Source organism: Gossypium hirsutum, chromosome A10 (assembly GCF_007990345.1).
Source record: "Gossypium hirsutum isolate 1008001.06 chromosome A10, Gossypium_hirsutum_v2.1, whole genome shotgun sequence".
NCBI lineage: Eukaryota > Viridiplantae > Streptophyta > Magnoliopsida > Malvales > Malvaceae > Gossypium > Gossypium hirsutum.
This window is the reverse complement of record NC_053433.1, coordinates 116487296-116500864: the sequence shown is the minus strand read 5'-3', so window position 1 is coordinate 116500864 and position 13569 is coordinate 116487296. Positions and strand designations below refer to the sequence as shown.

At 33.3% G+C, this 13569-nt stretch overlaps 3 protein-coding genes across 3 annotated transcripts; all 3 read right to left on the bottom strand.

Annotated features, from left to right (window-relative positions):
• Nucleotides 1-3300, bottom strand: LOC107890137 (disease resistance protein RPS6-like). Its single transcript, XM_016814643.2, has 4 exons — nucleotides 3058-3300; nucleotides 2303-2539; nucleotides 1582-1914; nucleotides 1-1272 (listed from the first exon to the last, which is right to left on the bottom strand). Exons 1-4 carry the CDS (start codon nucleotides 3298-3300, stop codon nucleotides 1-3), a joined length of 2085 nt encoding a protein of 694 aa, XP_016670132.1.
• A 2391-nt stretch (nucleotides 3301-5691) lies between these two features.
• On the bottom strand, nucleotides 5692-6658 carry LOC121208140 (disease resistance protein RUN1-like). The gene is made up of 3 exons (XM_041078635.1): nucleotides 6326-6658; nucleotides 5885-6232; nucleotides 5692-5742 (listed from the first exon to the last, which is right to left on the bottom strand). Exons 1-3 carry the CDS (start codon nucleotides 6656-6658, stop codon nucleotides 5692-5694), a joined length of 732 nt encoding a protein of 243 aa, XP_040934569.1.
• Nucleotides 6659-6718: 60 nt separating this feature from the next.
• On the bottom strand, nucleotides 6719-7401 carry LOC107889671 (disease resistance protein RPV1-like). The gene is made up of 2 exons (XM_016814193.2): nucleotides 6923-7401; nucleotides 6719-6824 (listed from the first exon to the last, which is right to left on the bottom strand). The coding sequence occupies exons 1-2, from the start codon at nucleotides 7399-7401 to the stop codon at nucleotides 6719-6721; spliced, it is 585 nt and encodes a 194-aa protein (XP_016669682.1).
• Nucleotides 7402-13569: the final 6168 nt, after the last annotated feature.

Here is a 13569-nt window from a genome sequence, read left to right as displayed (position 1 = left end):
TTATTTGATGAAATTTTGTTTCCCGGATGCCCATTTCTTAGCTAGGAATCCAATTTTGATCATGGCATTCACCTCAATGTTATCAATTGACTCTTGGTTCAGGTTGAAGCAATTACAAAATAACATGCTAAACACATAGCCATCATCATCACCTAATGAATCAAACTGATATAAATTTTGATCAGCGAAGGATACTTTTTCTAATGATGTGCAGTCATGTACATACAAGATTTGTTGATATGGTGGAAGCTCTGAGAGTAATTTAAGGCTCCTACAATGATTCATTTTCAAAAATTTAAGGCTTTTAAACCTTAAGACTGATGAGGCCACATTAACACTTGGAATCTCTTTCGAATCGAACAGAACGATATTACACTGTAGCTTTTGAATACTTGAGCCGCTTATATTTAAGTATTGAAGATTACTTAAGGTGTCTAAGGACAAGGCCACTTCTTCAATTTGAGTTCCACTTAAGTCTAATCTCATTAAGTTTCTTGGGATTTCTGGGAATTTCATGATTGGGCAACGACTAAGATTTAGATAACGAAGGGATTCCAAGTTCACCAATACACATTTTACCCTTGTGCCACTCAAATATATGTCCTTAAGATAACCCAAAGGTTCAAAAGAAGAGGATACTTCTTCGATTAGAGTCCCAGATAAGTTTAAGCTTGTTAAGCTTTTTGGGATTTCTGGGAATTCAACCAATGGGCAATGACTAAGATCCAAATTACGAAGGGATTCCAACTTGATCGATACTTTTTTTACCCTTGAGCCACTCATATTTAAGGTCTGAAGATTACATAGAGAGTCGAAAGGTAATGACACTTCTTCAATTTGAGTGCCAGATAAGTTTAATTCTGTTAAGCTTCTTGGGATTTCTGGAAATTTGATCATTGGACAATTACTAAGATCTAGTTCACAAAGGGATTCCAACTTTGAAATATTGATCGATATTTTTTTGACCAACAAGCTTACAAGTTTGATGAGATGCTCAATTGAATTAGGCACTTCTTTTGTTCCAATTCCTGATACGTCCAAAGAATGAAAGTGACTTGGTACCTGATAAAACTTCTTGAGACTACTACAACCTCCATGGAGTCGAAACCCGAAGTTGAGGAGAGATGCCAAATAATCGAGGCAAGGAAGTTCAACCAAACTTTCACACTTAGAGTATCGAAGGAGTTTAAGGTTAATAGCTCCAGAAAAATTAGGTATCTTCCTTAAATTCTTGCAATTTGAAATGTCAATTTCCTTTAAATTAACAAGATCCTGTGCAAAAGAAATATATATAAAAATAACTACATTATTTTGAAGCATCATCTACTTACTTTAGGCAATAAAAAATGAAAGGTAAAGAAATAATTATAATATTATGAAAAATAAAAATTTATATTTAGTGTATTGGGTGTTCAAATTCACCTACGATCAAATGATGTCACTTCTTTAAATATAATAAAATATTTCATATTTATTTTTAAATAATTTAAATAATATGCAATTATATAATTATCTGATATATCAAAGTATAATTTTTTTCTTTAAAAAATTATTAGATAAAGAAAGTATGAAAGTGTATACCATATGATCGTCTTCATTCCAAAGTTGTTTCATGTTGCCATTCCGTAATCTCAACACAACAAGATTTTTTGGATTAAAACCCGATAAAGACTTGAAGGGGTAATGATCCCAGCTAAGAATTCTTAGCTCATCAGGAAGAGGTATACTTTCAACTTGGGTTGCATATAGCTTCTTATAATTAAATTGGTCTTGATATAACGCTGCAATATTGTACAGACGAAACTTGAAGTCGATATATCTAAGCTTATGCATCTTCTCAAAAGCAGTAGCACAAAGTTGTAGATTATCAATTTGAGTCATGTCTAACTTTATGCCTTCAATTAGGCCAGTCCCCTGATAACAAAGAGAGAGAACAAGTTATCAACAAAAATTTGTAGGCATTCCATTAAATCACTAAAGAAAGTACTAATTAGGCATACCTTCAAATAGGTCGTGTATGTTGTTTATCAAGTACTAATCGAAAATACCTTTTTACAAGAATTTTCAGATGCAAAATGTTTTCACCTTTATTTTTGTTTTTTAAGGAATGTATTAGATATTTAACCAACCCAATAAACCCTTAGTAGATTCCATGTTATGTCATAAGACATTTGGTCTTTATGTTTATAGTAAGTAATACATAGTTTAGTTTTTGAAATAAAAATTAAAAAGGATAATATTTTATACACGGCAACAAAGCATATGAAAGAATAAAGAGAATATAAATACAATTAAAGCTTACTTTGTTATATTTGAGCACTTCTTTCACGTCTTTATGATTCCATAACCTACTGCGTTTTCCAGGATGTCTAGATTCTTGCATAACAATGTCTTTGCCCATCTCTTCAAGCATGTCATGTGTAGAAATAAATATATCATCTTTGATATCAAGTAGGCACTTGTCGACCAAATTTCTTATTCCACACGTTGCACCTGAATAATAATTACATAGAATTTCTTCTGCAATATCCAAGGGTTCCTGTTGGATTTTCAACACACTTTCACCGAGTAAAGTAAGAATTTCAAACAGAGCACCAGCAGCAACGTATTATACCCGGGTAAAATATGAAGGAAAAATGCTTGAAGTTCAAGCTTTTAGCTACTGTCAAGAATGGAGAACAGAACTTAGAATTTTTAGAAGGCAAAGGAAGAATGGAGCATATGGAAAAAAATCTGATTATTTCATTCAAAATAAACTTTGGCTCAAAGCCATTACATATACCAGTCATTGGCTGGTCAAAAGATCAACAAATTCATCACCTAAACACTACCTAACTCTAGTTATTACATTGGAACTTACAAAACTAAACTTGTACACTTAAGTAAAGTTGGTCATCAGCTCCTACATCATCAAACTACATCAAATGTAGGCTTAAACTAAGTTCAAAACGAACTAGAACACATTTCATAGACTTGGTTACAAAAGAACCAAAACAAACAGATTCAGTTACACGTACTTTACCCGGGTAACTTATGTGTATGAATTCTTGCACATACTTTACCCGGATAACTTATGTGCTTGAATTTGTATGGGCTGCATGTTGACACTTTGGCTTCTTCACATGCTGCATGCAGGCCAATTTCCAACACTCCTCCTTGGCTTACATGCTGCAAGCTCTTGTTCTTTAAGCATTCTCTGATGATTTGGTTCACTAAATCATTTTTCTCATCTCCTTTTGCTTCCAAATCTCTTTGAAGGTCCTCAACCATTTGCTTCAACTCTGATTTTTGATTCTCCATTTCATTCAGTTTTTCGGATGACTTTTGTTTCTTTCTATCAAACTGCAATTCTAGTTTTTCCTTCTGGATATGAAGAGATTCTAGCTGCTGCTGCAATGTGTTTGCCTCATCTATTAACCTCTATACTTGATTTGATGCTTATCACCTTCAAATGCAAAATTTTCTTTCAACAGAGCCTTCTCAGCTTGCAACGTCTCCTTCTCTGATAGCAGATTATTTTCCTGAGCAGTCAAGTTCTTCATACCAGACAATGATTCACTATTATCATCCTCAAGTTTTTTCGTGAGAATAAAAATTTCTTTTTCTCTCTTTTCTAACATTATTTTGAGTTCTGAAATACGGGATTGGAGTCTTATTTTGTTCTCTCAGTTTTTCTGCTTCACTTGCTTTGTTCTCTAACTGCTCTGCCATATCTCTGTTAATTGCTTGCAATGATTTCAACTCAAGCTCCAAGCTAGTTACATGTGCCTTTAATTCTTTTATCTGAGCAGATGATTGGTTCCCATGCATATCATGCACCTCTTTGAATGTAAAAAATTTCCTTTCTTTCTCAACCGAATTAGTGAAATTTTTAACCGAATCTTCTTTGGTTAGCTGAGCCATTGACATGTAGTTGGCATGGCTAAGCCTCTTGTGACACAACTTGGATTCATCTGCAGCAGCTGTGTAGGCACTATCTGGACTCTTATTCCAGTCCACAATAAAACTTTTTTCTGTCATAGCTACTGTCATGAGCTTGGATCCACTAGGATCACTAATCAGGCATTCTTTACCTTTGAATACAACTGAATAGCCCTTCTCAAGCAGTTGAGCAATGCTAAGCAAATTTCTATCAATTTCAGGCACTAACAAGACATTTTTAACAAGTTTGGTACCTGTAGGAGTGCTTATCAGCACATCTCATTTGCCTTCAACTTTCATGAAGTGTCCATTTCCGACCTTCACATTTGTTTTGAAGCTTCTGTCAATTGACTTAAAAATGCTAGCATCAGGGGTCATGTGGTTTGTGCAACCACTGTCTATCAACCATCCATCTGTAGCTTTTCCTTTAACAGCTGAACAAGAAACTGCAAAAACTTGTTCTTCTTGGTCATTGTCTTCTTCTACTACTTGAGCTTCAGCTCTTGGCTGCTGGGGTTGGTTGTATCTTGGTCTGCCTTTGTTTTTGCAAACCCTTTCTACATGACCCATCTTCTTGCAAAATCTGCACTGCACATCAGGCCTGAACCAACATACTTTACCCGGGTGACTTGCCCTTCTGCAGTGTGGACAGGGTGGATATCTTCCTGCACCATCTGCTTTAGGCTCGTTTGACCAGGTATTCTTGCCTTCGTAGGCAGAGGTGCTCGAGGCAGACTTGGCTTCGACTTGAAAGGCACCTTCTTGGTGCTCCTCTTGTCTGCTGGCCCTCCTTTGCTCTTGTGCATACAGAGCATTGATCAGCTCTGTTAAAGAGATGCTGGTCAGGTCCCTTGAATCCTCTAAGGAGGATATTTTTGCTTCATACCTTTCTGGTAAGGTAGAGAGCACTTTCTCCACAATCCTTGCTTCACTAAAATGCTCACCAATGAGCCTCATGCTATTTACTATAGCCATAATTCTATCTGAATACTTCTTGACAGTTTTCTCTTCCTTCATCTTTAAGTTCTCGAACTCCCTTCTCAGGTTCAACAACTGCTGCTGTCTTGTCCTCTCAGTACCTTGGAACTCCTCCTTAAGATTGTCCCAGGCTTGCTTTGGAGTCTCACAAGCCATGATCCTGGTGAAAATAACATCAGAAACACAGTTCTGAATGCATGACATGGCCTTGTGCTTTTTACTTTTTTCTTCAGAATACTGCTTCATTTGAGCCACTGTTGGATTTGCTCTCAATGGTTCTGGTTCAACATCTGAGTTAACCACCTCCCATAGATCAAATGCCTGGAGGTAGGTTCTTATCTTGACTACCCAAATGTGATATCCTTCTCCATTGAAAACTGGAGGTACAGCTGGTGAGAAGCTTGATGAAGCCATCAGTATGTGATTCAACTATAACAGGTCCACTAAGACAAGGGCTCTGATACCAATTGTTGGATTTTCAACACACTTTCACTGAGTAAAGTAAGAATTTCAAACAGAGCACCAACAGCAACGTATTATACCCGGGTAAAATATGAAGGAAAAATGCTTGAAGTTCAAGCTTTTAGCTACTGTCAAGAATGGAGAACAGAACTTAGAATTTTTAGAAGGCAAAGGAAGAATGGAGCATATGGAAGAAAATCTGATGATTTCATTCAAAATAAACTTTGGCTCAAAGCCATTACATATACCAGTCATTGGCTGGTCAAAAGATCAACAAATTCATCACCTAAACACTACCTAACTCCACTTATTACATTGGAACTTACAAAACTAAACTTGTACACTTAAGTAAAGTTGGTCATCAACTCCTACATCATCAAACTACATCAAATGTAGGCTTAAACTAAGTTCAAAACGAACTAGAACACATTTCATAGACTTGGTTACAAAAGAACCAAAACAAACAGATTCAGTTACACGTACTTTACCCGGGTAACTTATGTGTATGAATTCTTGCACATACTTTACCCGGATAACTTATGTGCTTGAATTTGTATGGGCTGCATGTTGACACTTTGGCTTCTTCACATGCTGCATGTAGGCCAATTTCTAACAGTTCCCCTTTAAAGAAGCATGCTATGTCAAGAAATATATTCTTCTCTACTACACCTAGCCCGTCAAAGCTACTCTTCAAAATATGTGAAATTTTTGGTTCAGCATATTGCTTTAGTTTATCCACCTCACTCTCCCACTCTTTTCTAGACTTTGAATATAGTTTAGAACCCAAAACTTTAAGAGCAAGTGGATTACCCTGGGCGTGTTTTACAAACTTGTGCAGTAGATCTCGAAAATTAGCTGCTGGATTCAACATCTTCAATGCAAATGTTGAAAAAAGTTTGAAAGAGTCATTCGTATTTAGCTTCTTTACCTCGTGTATGTGGTTAGCTCTTCCATTCTTAAGTACCTGTCTATCTCTAGATGTTATAATGATTTTACTTCCAAGACCAAAATGTTCAACACCCATAAAATCTATTTGGTCTGAGTCACTAATATCATCATGGACAACAAGTACTCTTTTATTGTTCAACCTCTCTTGGTATGGGTATCCTATGGAAGGGGTATCAATACAAATTTCTTTTTCGTTTAATAGTTTAGAAAGGAGTTCATTTCGTAAAGACTCATCCCCCTGTTTTTTTATTTTCTCACGAACATTTTGAACAAACAAACGACTTTCAAACTTTGGAGACACTTCCTTGTATACAACATCAGCAAGGGTAGTTTTGCCAATACCACCCATTCCCCAAAGTCCTATTACCCGACAATCTTCTTGCTCAATCAGACCCAGAATTATCTTTTTCTAATAATCCATTCCAAACAATTTTTCAGAAGTGCTTCTAGGCATAGTGTTCATCAGTTTTCTTGTAACATCATCAACAATCTCATTGATATACTTGGTTTCAGGTCTAGAAGAAAATTAAAAAAGTATAAATAATTATATAGGAAATATATAAAAAAAGAAAAAGATAAGTAAAATATAAAAATATGAGAAAAATATAGTTACTTGTCGTCTTTTATATGAATTCCTTTTAGTGTCCCTACTTCAGCGAAAGCAGTTTTCCATTGTTTCATTTCATTAGTGGGCCTCTTTGATTCATGGTCTTCAAAGGATGTTTTGAAACTCCTTCCAAGATTTCGCACATCAGAGGGATCAACATGGTAAAAGATGGGAAGAGCAGTATGCTTTTGTGTGTGCTTGCGGTCCATAATGTTAGAAACTTCAGCCAAGCATGATTTCAAAGAAGCGTAGTCTTTAGATAAAACGATGATGGAGAGATTTGAGGCTGCAATTCCTTGAGAAACTGCTGGTGAAAGTGGCTCCCCTTTCTCTAGTGTATCTTCATCGAAGAAGATATTCAGTCCGCTGTCTTTCAAAGCTTTGTGTAGATGAGCTGTGAAGTTAAGACGCGTGTCTTCACCTCTGAAGCTCAAGAAAACTTGATGCTTCACTTGACGAGGAAAAGAAGAAGAAGACGACGACATGATATTAATCAAAAGCTGTGAAGTTAAGTCGGCTCTTGTGTGTGTATATGTGATGCTATTTTTTGTTTCAAAAGATTAATATCAAGAAGAAAAATTGTTCTAATGATGATGATGGGCGTTAATTTCCAAGTCAAGGTCTTATCTAGTTTACTTTTTTACCATAAAACTAAAATAATTTCATTTCTTCAGTTTCATGCATATTTAGAAATAACTTAAATATTTAATTCTGAAAAAACATGTATAAATTTTATTATAGGCACATAATTAAATGTTAACATTTATTCTCCGAATTTGAAAACTCGATTTAACTTGATTCTTGAATTGTTTTTCTTATATTGATATTCGAATTTGGATTTTGTCAAGCAATTATTTAGTCTTTTTATATAACTTTGTCAAGAGATGATATGTCGCTCTAAAATTTTGTTATGTAATATCCTAAATATTTTTTTAAAATTTAGACTTCAAAAACAATCTTAAATTTTATAAAAATTCATAATAACTATGCTACAGAGCTGTCAAGAGTCATCTTCTCATCCTTTATTTCCCCGAAGCTATATAATTAAGAATTTCGGTGAAGTTTCATGGAAAATCCGTATATTATAGACATACATATTGTTGTAAAATGCACAAGGAAAAGATAGTAACATGATATAGGTTTAATTTTTTTATTGGTTAAGATTCAATCTATGGATAAACCAAACATTATAGAAATGGGGTTTGGGGGCATTTATTCTTTATGAAAAGCTCATAAGTGTCAAATTGCTCCATTAATTGCAGAAAGGGTAGTAGGTAAGACCCTAGAAAATGAATGGTGGAAAAAAAACAGTGCCTTAATTTTAGGGGAAATATGAAATGGACATCCATATTTGTACACAAAAGTATATGCTGTGGACCATAAAAGGCAGTTGAGTCTTCATATTTGATGTACAAAATGGACCCTTTATGGTAAACTTAAGCTTAGCTCCACTGAATTTCTAACCACCATTTTTCTTTGTTTCTGTTTAATAATAGTGCATGCATAAAAATAGATGATTTCATCAAAAGGACTACCATTGTTATACTATAAAATAACCACATTCAAGTTTTGCCCTATTTGCTATAAAATAACCACTAAATGTCTACGGAATATTAGTAAGTTAATATAAAAATTTTATTAAAAAATTTCAACATTGGCTGCTTCATTAAGTAAAAAGGGCTAAATCGTAAAAGATGTAAAATTAGAGTTCTATTAATTAAAGGTACCAAATGACTATAGGACTTTAATGTAAGAGGACTTATGTGGTAATTAGACCATTATTACTTTGGGTGGACATTTATGGGCATGAATTAAGTAAATTCAAGGTTATTTAATAAAGGTTAAAATTGTAAAATTAATAAATTAAGATAAAATTAAAATAAGGCAAATAGGTATCATCTTTCTAAAGGTTCTTCTTCACCGAAAATAGAGTAGAAAAACTCCATTCTGAAGGCTTAACATTCGGCTAGGGTAAATTCTTCATGCAAGGTAGGTTTTCAAGCCCGTTTTTAATGATTTTTATGTTTTTGAAGTAGTTGTAGCTTAATCTAGCTAGCCTAGGGGCTAATTTGCAAAACTGTAGAAAAGTTAGGGTTTTTCCATGAATGTGTGCATATGATTCTTGATGTTTGATGGAAGAAAATGAATCTTTGTTGTTAAATAAACAATTTTTGTAAAGTTAATTTTGTTGAAAATGTCAAATAGGGATTTATTAGTAAAATGTGTAAATTACATGATGAAATTGTGAAATAATGAGTTGTATGACTTGCTATGACTTTATAAAGAATTCAGCTAGTTTAGTTCGTGGATTAAATTACATGAATTTCAATTTACGGGCTTAAAGACTAATTTGTAAAGAAGTTAAAATATTAGGGGTAAAAGTGTAAATTTGTAGAAGTATGTATTTTGGACTAAATTGAATAGAATAGTTGTTGAATGGATTGAATTTACTTATTTATATCAAATTAAGCCTCGTACGGATTTAGATCGAGGGAAAGATAAAGTGTTGGACTAGTCGATCTTATTTCATCGTTTTTGTGATAGAGGTAAGTTTGTACGTTTAAATAGCATTTAAATGTATTTATTTTAAATGTTATTATTTTATTTATCATATCATGTCACGATGGAAAATCCAACAATGTTACAGCGACTATCGAGCCCTTTTGAACCTTAGGAATATATATGATACAAATGACATGATCATTAGGGTTACCATGTTTCAGGTGCTGGTCCTGAATGTCCTACCGATGGTTTAGTTTGAGCATTTGTTGTGGATACTCGTTAGCTTGTGTGAGTAGGCTCATATATGGCTCGTATGAGCATTTACGTAAAGGAAAACGAAAAGAATGATTTCGACCATATGTTAGCACACTTTGTGTGAGCTTCCCGTGTATCTGATATTATTATAAGTGGTTCAACGGGCATGTAAAGGGATGAACTGGTAAGGGTTCCGATTGATTTCATTATGAAATTATGGGAAGGTATGAAGTATTGGCTATCAAAGTATGTATAGCCATGTTATGAAAGGTATGAATTCATATGTATTATGATTATGAAAATTAACCTTACCATGTGATGAATTTTGCTAAGTTATGTGATTAAGTACTAACTTGTGTTGTTGGTGATGTTTAGGCTTGTGCCAAGCTTGTGTTAGATTGATTCATGTTTATTTTTAAGCTTATGCATTGAAATGGTAAGCATTGTTTATGATTTACGAACTTACTGAGCATTATATGCTTACATTGTGTTTCTTTTCTATGTTTTATAGATTATCGGAAGCTCGATCGGTTTGGAAGCTCGTTGGAGACCTATCACACTATCCAACGACTATATCGGTAATTTTTTATGTTTTGAGTCATGGTTATAATGACATGTATAGGTGAATTGTGTTTGATGAGATTGTCGTTATGTTTGGCTTGTAAATGTGGTATTATGGTTGATGAACTTTTGACATTTTAATGCTTTGATGGTTAGTGTTGAAATGGTCAAGTGAAGTTATGTTGAATGACTCATTTGGTATGTTTGAATGTGATTTTGGTATGTGGTCATTGTGGTAAGATTTGGTATGGAATTAGGTTAACAATGTTTGGTTAATGAATGGCTAAATTATACATATGTTTAGGTTGATTTGATGCTATGTGATTGAGGTGCCTTTTGACATATTGGTTGTATGGAAAGATACCACATTGAGCTAGCTTTATTATGCATGTTTTAGGTACATTTTGAAGTTTGATTTTATGTGCAAATGACTTGTGGGTGTGAGAATGGATTGTGTGAAAGAAATGGTTTGAAATTAGTCTATTTCTTGTCCACACCGCCTAAGATACGGGCGTGTGTCTCAACTGTGTGTGACACACAACCGTGTGTCCCCTGTAAGTTTCAAAGGGTTGCAATTATGGGACAAATTGGAGACAAAATACATGACCAAAGATGCTATAAGTAAGAGAATTCTTATCAATCATTCCAATAATTATCAAATGGTTGATAGTCGTTCTGTTATGGAACAATTCCTAACCATGTTATAAACTAAACAATAAGGCTGAATGAAGTCCACCATAAATCCAACCAATCAAAAGATAATTTAAGTATGAATCTTAATATCTAAATTATGGTACCCATCACAGCTTACTATGAACTCCAAAGCAGAATCTTTTCGCTACTGTATTCAAATCTCCAGCGGCCATTCAGATTTCCTCCAAATTAATTAATAGATATGGAGAGCTTCCTTCCTAGACAATATATTATGTACCTACAGTACAAGACGGACACAACAGGTTTTTTTTTTCATTGGCTAAGGCAAAGCTTTTATTAATTAATAAAAAGGAAACATACAAACGGCAGTGCTATAATAGCAGAATCTAACACCAACATGTAAGAATGAAATACACCAAAATTTGAAAGGGAGTGTAGAAGGCCCAAATTGCCCAGGCCCATTTTACAAACCTAAACCAACTAAAACAAACCCAAATGGCCCAATAAAAACCTAAACCCAATTTAAGCCCAAACTAACCCTAGCCCAAACAAAAAACAAAAAAAAAATAAAAAGAAAGGAAGAATCAGATTTTTCAAACCCTAGGTGCGCCGCACCTAGGGCCTTCGGCTAACTGCTCTCTATCCCATCGCCCATACCACCTGCTTCACCGCCACTGTGCCACCGCTCAAGTTGCACCTGCAAGAATTAAAAAGAAGTGACAAGTAGTTGAACGAAAACACTTTGTAAATGGCTATATAAAGCCTTTAATCTTTTTGGTTTTTTTGGTTTTTTTGGTTTTTTTTGGAGACATTAAAAACAAAAAAAATAAATTCAAATATATAAAAAAAAGCAAGCAAACAAACAAAGTTCAAAAAACGAATTAAGGTTATTACTTTCCTACGCTTATTTGTTTCTTTTTTCTTTTTTTCCATCTGTTCATTTTCGAATATATTCATACATCTATATTTTTTTTAAAAAAAAAGGGGGAGTAGTTTATATAAATAGATCAAAAAATATTAAAAAAATAAAAAATACTTTTTTTGAAGTTCCGGCCACCGTGTGCGGCAGCCGGCGACAACGGCGTCTACGGCGGTGGACGGAGTCGGAGCTTGGCCTGAGGGGAGGGACACTTGAGAGAGAAGAGAGAGCTTTTAAAGTTTTTTTTTTAAACAAAGGGTGAAATGATTTTTTTCAAAAAATTTGACTTATATAGGCCCCCAAAACGACGTCGTTTTGGGACTAGCTTCAAATGCCCAAAACGACGTCGTTTTGCCCTTGGTCCGACCCGATCCAACCCGCTCCAGCCTAGGATCCGCATGTTTTTAATGGAAGGGCTATTTTCACTTTTAACCCTTCCACTTTTTTATTGTTTTAAAATTAAGTTTTGTTTATTTTTAAATGTGCCCTATAATTTATTTTTGTTTTCATTTTGATCCTCCCTTATGCTGTGCGTTTCAGAAGGGAAGGAATATTGCCCTTTTGGCCCCCACTTCTTTTGCGCATTGCAAAATGGACCTTCCCCTATCATTTTATTTTGGATTTGCCCCGAAACTTCTGTTTTAAAGCCCAATTTAGTCCCTTTTCACTATTTTGCTATTTTATTTTCAAATTAATTATTATTATTATTATTATTATTATTATTATTAATGTATTATCACTACTACCACTTTCTATCTATTATCATTATCTTATTTAAAATATTATTATTATAGCTATTATTATTATGATATTTTACTATTACATTTATTGTTAGTATTAGTATTAATTATAATTATAATTATTACCATTATAATTATTACTATTATTATTATCTAATATATTATTATTGTCACTATTATTATTATTCTACTATTATAACTTAACATATTATTATTACTTTTATTTTTATTATTATTACCATTATTATTTTTTTTATCTTTATTTTCTTTACTATTATTTTTATTATCATTATTTATTTATTACTATTGTTATTATTATTATCATATTATTATATATGTTTTACTAATTGTACTTTAAATATTATTTATTTTAATTTGGTTCTTTACTTCCAATATTTTTAAATCTTTTCCCTTATGTTTATTTATTCATTACTTTATTATTATTGTCCTCACTATTATTTATTTATTTCATCTTTACTTATTCAAATTCATATGTATTATCATTATTGTAATTTGTTTGTTAATATTACTATGACTACTATAGTACATTAGTATTACCATATCATTTATTTATCATATATCCTTGACTTGTATAGTTGTTTTATATTATTGCATTATTATTCCCCATGAACTATGTTTATATATAATCGGTTATCTTTGAATCACATTTCGAATAAGCTCATGTCGTTTTAAGCTTACGTTTGATAATTATTTAGAAAAATTTAAAAATAAAGGCAATATTCTATTTTTTGGGGATTCGAGAGATTGTGCCCTAACGTGCTGGGTTTCTATTTTTTTCGTTTGACCCAAATAACCGAATAACCTTTTAAAATTAAGGTGCATGAGTTTTGAAAATCCAAAGATCGGCTTACTCTCAAGGGTTTAAAGTGTTGTGTCCTAACGTGTTGATGTGACATTTTATTACTTCGGGACGAAAAAGTCTTTAACATCTGCTTCGATTTATCTAAACATCTTTGCAAAATTATCATTAATAAAAAGAGGGATCGTATTTTAAATTCTTT

What these genes read in the sequence shown, in the direction of transcription:
- LOC107890137 (XM_016814643.2), bottom strand. Translation starts at nt 3,300, where the DNA reads ATGGAGAATCAAAAATCAGAGTTGAAGCAAATGGTTGAGGACCTTCAA. An exon ending in AAGTGCTCAAATATAACAAA is followed by an intron (nt 1,915 to 2,302) that starts GTAAGCTTTAAT and finishes CTTTGTTATCAG; the next exon opens with GGGACTGGCCTAATTGAAGG. An exon ending in GGAATGAAGACGATCATATG is followed by an intron (nt 1,273 to 1,581) that starts GTATACACTTTC and finishes TCTTTTGCACAG; the next exon opens with GATCTTGTTAATTTAAAGGA.
- LOC121208140 (XM_041078635.1), bottom strand. Translation starts at nt 6,658, where the DNA reads ATGGGTGGTATTGGCAAAACTACCCTTGCTGATGTTGTATACAAGGAA. An exon ending in TAACATCTAGAGATAGACAG is followed by an intron (nt 6,233 to 6,325) that starts GTACTTAAGAAT and finishes TTTGCATTGAAG; the next exon opens with ATGTTGAATCCAGCAGCTAA. An exon ending in ACATAAGTTATCCGGGTAAA is followed by an intron (nt 5,743 to 5,884) that starts GTATGTGCAAGA and finishes CATTTGATGTAG; the next exon opens with TTTGATGATGTAGGAGTTGA.
- LOC107889671 (XM_016814193.2), bottom strand. Translation starts at nt 7,401, where the DNA reads ATGTCGTCGTCTTCTTCTTCTTTTCCTCGTCAAGTGAAGCATCAAGTT. An exon ending in ATTCATATAAAAGACGACAA is followed by an intron (nt 6,825 to 6,922) that starts GTAACTATATTT and finishes ATTTTCTTCTAG; the next exon opens with ACCTGAAACCAAGTATATCA.